The 5,300-nt window shown below is 34.0% G+C and overlaps 1 protein-coding gene across 1 annotated transcript; it reads left to right on the forward strand.

The window, feature by feature from the left end:
- The first annotated feature begins 403 nt into the window (after nt 1–403).
- On the forward strand, nt 404–2,903 carry LOC149252694 (peroxidase 27-like). Its single transcript, XM_089454238.1, has 4 exons — nt 404–622; nt 1,979–2,167; nt 2,224–2,374; nt 2,470–2,903. The coding sequence occupies exons 1-4, from the start codon at nt 404–406 to the stop codon at nt 2,901–2,903; spliced, it is 993 nt and encodes a 330-aa protein (XP_089310364.1).
- Nucleotides 2,904–5,300: the final 2,397 nt, after the last annotated feature.

Below are 5,300 nucleotides of genomic sequence, written 5' to 3' on the forward strand. Positions count from 1 at the left end.
TTTGATAGAGATTATGGAAGGAAGGCTCAAGAACCACCCACCGGAATGGATTAACAATCTCCGCCTGGTGAAAAGAGCGCACATGCTTTTCCACGAGACAAGCGATCCAAAAGCCACAAGTGATATATCGGGCAGGGTCTAAGTGGTTTCTAGTTTTTTGAGGTTGGCCCCCGATTCCACTCTTCGTGTGACACGTTTCGACGTGGAGGTGAGAGAAAAATGCCCTCATCTGGTGGTTAACCCTCATGCTACTTCTTTGCCCGATATCTACAAAGACCGTCGGATCCAAGTCGGGTGATCAACGGTGGAGATTTGTTCATGTTAATTGGTTTGGTGTTTCGGACCCGAAAAAGTTTAAAGAGTTGGGTCTTAAGTTTTTGTTGAGTCCATAAGAAAGTTTTAAATGTGGTTTATTGTTGGCATTCTGGTGGACCCTCGGAGGGTCGTTTGTGGTAATTTTGTGGGCCTTGGTTCTATGGGCATCGGTTCTTTTGGTGCATGTCAGCACGACCAGAGGGTCGATTGCTTGATTTTGCCCAAAGTGTTTGGCTGGATCTCACCAGTCGTCTTGTTCAGGCTTCTCATGGTTTTGGGCGCATGGTTCGGTTTTTCCTACCCTGTTGTCCGTTGAACTCTCACAGAGCGGGTGTGGCTACATGTAAATTATGTACTATTGGTTAGATTAATAGAAGGTCCTACTCTTACTTGATAAAAAAAATTTATTAATTCCTCGGGTTTATTATTCCTTTGGGTTCATAATATAAATTAGTTGGGTTTATTATTCCCTTAGGTTTATAATATCAATCATGGTCAAGCATTGACAATCATAGCCAGCCATGGTTAGCCATGGTTGAATGTCACATTATGACAAGGATTGTCTCACCATGAAAATAAACCATGTTTATTTTTGTGTTTCTAATATTTATATTAGGGATTACCAATGTTGGGTTTATAATATTAGTCCCTTTGGTTTAATATTATTTCGTTGGGTTCATAATCCCTTGGGGTTTTAGTATTAATCCTTTGGGTTTATAATATCAATCATGGTCAGCTTTATTAATCTCTTCTGTTTCTATTATCAATCCCTTGCACTTCTTGATCCCTTAGGTTTTTAAAATTTATCCTTTGGGTTCACTAATTCTTTGGGTTTATAATATTAAACGGTTGGGTTTATTAGTTCCTTGTGTTTATAATATTAATAATCTCTTTGGTTTATTATTCTTTTATTTTAAAATATTAATTCTTAGGCTTTATTAATTCAACCATTTTTATTTTAGTATATTTAATATTTATCTTAGGGTTCTTATATCTTGGGTTTATAATATTAGTCTCTTTTGTTTAATATACCCAAGGAAATAATATTAAACAAAAAGACTAATATTATAAACCCAAAATATAAGAACCCTAACATAAATATTAAAAATACTAAAATAAACATGGTTGCATTAATAAAGCCTAAAAAGTATAAAATAATAATAATAATAATTAATATAATTATTATTATTATAATATAATAATAATTATATTATTATTATTATTATTATTATATAATATAATAATAATTATATTCTTATAATATTATTATAATATAATATAATAATAATTATATTCTTATAATATGATAAGAATATAATAATAATATTATTTAATAATAATAATAATTATATTATTATTATAATAATATAATATTATTATGAGTTTATATTATGATTGTTATTATTTATTTATATAGTTAATAATAATAATAAAAATATATCTAATAATAATAATTATTAATGTGGTTGATATAACCTTATAAACCTATATCAACCACATTAGAAAATATCATTGTATATACATTTTATATCAACCATATTGACATCATTTCATCATTTAATCCTGAAAGCTTGACTAAGCCGAATAGGGACCTGTATATTTAATTACCATATTTACATATTTTTTGGATCAATAAATTGATATGTTTAACTGGCTCAACCAGCGTTGCGATGGATCGGTGCTCTTGAATTCAACAAATTCAACGAAAGCGGAAAAGGATGCGATTCCTAATGTGAGCCTGAGAGGATTCCAAGTCATTGACGCAGCCAAAGCTGCAGTGGAGAAGTTATGCCCACGAGTGGTGTCATGCGCTGATATTCTTGCACTCGTCGCACGAGATGCTGTCCATATAGTCATAACGCATACTTTACATTCTCCAAGATGAAATTTAATTCATGCAAATATTAGTTGGCTGCACCATTCTGGAACGTTCCAACGGGACGCAGAGATGGAGTAGTGTCTATCCAGAACGAAGCTCTAACTAAACTTCCTCCACCATTCGCGAATTTCACACAACTCACATCAATATTTGCTGTTAAAGACCTTGTTGTGTTATCAGGTAACTATTTTCAATATTCTCTCTTCATTTGTTATTTTGGGACTCACCTATTAAAAATATGTCACCATAATCTCATGGCATATGTATAACAACAGGCGCCCACAGAATAGGGACGTCCCACTGCAGCTCCTTTCGCAACAGGCTTTACAATTTTACAGGAAACGGGGATACAGATCCATCCCTGGACAACTATTACACTGCTCAGCTAAAGATAAAATGCAAGCCTGGGGACAGTAAGACGACAGTAGAGATGGATCCGGGTAGCTTTCGAACATTTGACACGAGTTATTACATGAATGTAAAGAAGAATAGAGGCTTCTTTCATTCCGATGCTGCGCTGCTAATCAACAACGAGGCAAAAGAATATGTCAACACAGAACTGCAGGGCCCAAAGGAATATGTCAACAGAGAATTGCAGGGCCCGTCGTTCTTCTCAGATTTTGCAACGTCGATGGAAAAGATGGGCAGAATAGGTGTCCTAACAGGCACTGCAGGCCAAATGCGAGGACAGTGTGCTTTTATAAACTAACTTGCCTTCATTCTCTTCATATATTGGCATTCATGTTCGTCGTCTTGATGTGAGAATAATAAGCCCCCTTCGCACTCTTGCCCGACGCCTGGCATCGTTACCCTCTTCCACTAATAATACGAACGTTTGAGGCTCAAGGGTTAGGTACCTCTCAAATTTAATCCCATTGAATCCTGTTTTGTCCAAAATCAGGTCAAGTCAACCAAGCCTAATAATTTATTGTCTTCAGTATTAATTGCGTTCTCACGTGATATATTTAAAATGAGGTTGGTCCGCGATACTTAAAACGATATTTACAAAATAATTTTATATTAATTATTTATATATTTAAAAATACCATTTCCATAATATATATATTTTAAAATCATACTGAATGGAAATGTGCCCTTCTTTTTATTTTTCAATATAACACATTTGATTTTAGAAACTATTATGCTAAAATGAAACTAAACAATATATATTAGCATTTGCATGAGACGCTGCAAAGGAAACACCATAAGTATTTCTAATGACACTTGCATATGTGTTTGGATTTTGCACGAGTTTGCGTTAGAGCAGTTTTCCAAGGCTTATGATCAATTGCGTGAAAACTTTGAGGGACACATAATATCAAATTGGCAAAGGACCCTCCCAGTATCATAAAAGTTCATAGTGATGCAATCATATTGGCCTTCCACCGTATGGCTACATTTGTTTTTTTTTATTTTGAGTTGATGATGATTAGGCCTCAAACATAATGCATGCTTATTAGGCACCTACCCACATTCTCCTCATCATTCTCATTGAATTTTGTATTCTTGAACAACAACAGTCCACAAACATGCATCCTTCATTGCACTTACTCATCAATATGGCACACATTATCTCACTTCAAACGAGTTATAATAACATGGGATATGATGCTATTATACCAGACCTCTGTTTTACATTATATTTGTAGTGACTTCAAAGCCTTCAAAATGCACTGAATTATATGAATATATCTCAAGCATCACCTGTGTATAACTCCATGGCTATGAAAATGAGTTACTACATTTTAAAGTTGATACATGAAGCTTTGTACACCAAAAAAAGGCATGCAAGAATGAGATCCCTTTCTTTGATAGACTAATTCTTGAGATTTACTTTTAAACTTCTAGCATATTGGGCTACAAATGTGCTCCAGAAGAAACCGGAAAATCATTCAGTTCAATAAATCTAATAATATGATTTATTATTGCAATTGAGTGGCTTCTGATTGAAAGGACAAATGCTAGAAATAAATCTACTATAAACAAAAGGGTCTTTTGTTTATTAAAATAGGAATGCTAAAAATAAAGTCAAAATTTCAAAAGTATACAAAAAAAGAAATAAACCATGACAGTAAGCCACAAATGACTGTCGAGAAATTGGCTGTCAGTTAATGGGATTCTAACTATTGACTCCTTCCATTGACATTGACTAAAAGATCTCCAACGACATTCCAACGCAAACCATAACCTTTTCCATAAAGGCTCAATATTCGCCAATATGTCATTGAGAATAATAATTTATGCAACAATCCTCAAGCAAATTAGCATTAATTTAAGTCTAATACTAAAATACCATGTATCTATCTTTATCTTAGTAATTTGAACCCACACAACCTCATAGCTTCATATGTTTAAATTCCTAGAAAATGGTTCGAAATATGTGCTATAATGGTGTAGATAAATCCCAAAACGATGTTCAAACTATAATTTGAATATATCTTAAGCATCACATGTGCATAACTCCATGGGTATGAAAATGAGCTGCTACTTTGCACAGCTGATACATGAAACTCTATACAAAAAAAAATGCATGCAAGAATGAGAGCGCTTTCATTGATAGACTGTCAATACAATGCAATATTGAGAATGAACATTGAAAGCATAGACAGATTGAGTGAAAAACACGTGAATAATTTTCGGTGGTAAATGAACAACATTGACATTGTCTCAATACGAGTCTATGAATTTCTTAAGGTTTGTGTCGAAGTACTCAAATATGAGGAAAAGATCCATTTTCCATTCTTGGCCACATGCTCCATAGAAAGAAACTTAAAAATTCCAATCCAAGTGTTTACGGCTAGATTCTTTCCATCTCTTGAAGTAGAAAGCATGGCAACCACATCGATTATGTGTTATTGTTCAAGAGCTTCAAGCTTAGATTGCCATCCCTTCCTCTCTCCTTCGCAAGGTTGAGGAGCTTTAACGTTAAATGAACTCATATTTGTATTTCACCTTGTTATGCTCTTAACCTGCAAGACGATACCAGAATACCAAATATGCGAAGAAATATACCCAGAACATAGAACAATGTGAAATAACAGCAAGTATTTTATTATTCAGAAAGCAATTTTCACTTGCCTCTTCGAGCGGGCAACCTCTAATAGAG

Source organism: Pinus tabuliformis, chromosome 7 (genome assembly GCF_031772625.1).
Source record: "Pinus tabuliformis cultivar Carrire ecotype Pingquan chromosome 7, CPIR1, whole genome shotgun sequence".
NCBI classification, from domain to species: domain Eukaryota; kingdom Viridiplantae; phylum Streptophyta; class Pinopsida; order Pinales; family Pinaceae; genus Pinus; species Pinus tabuliformis.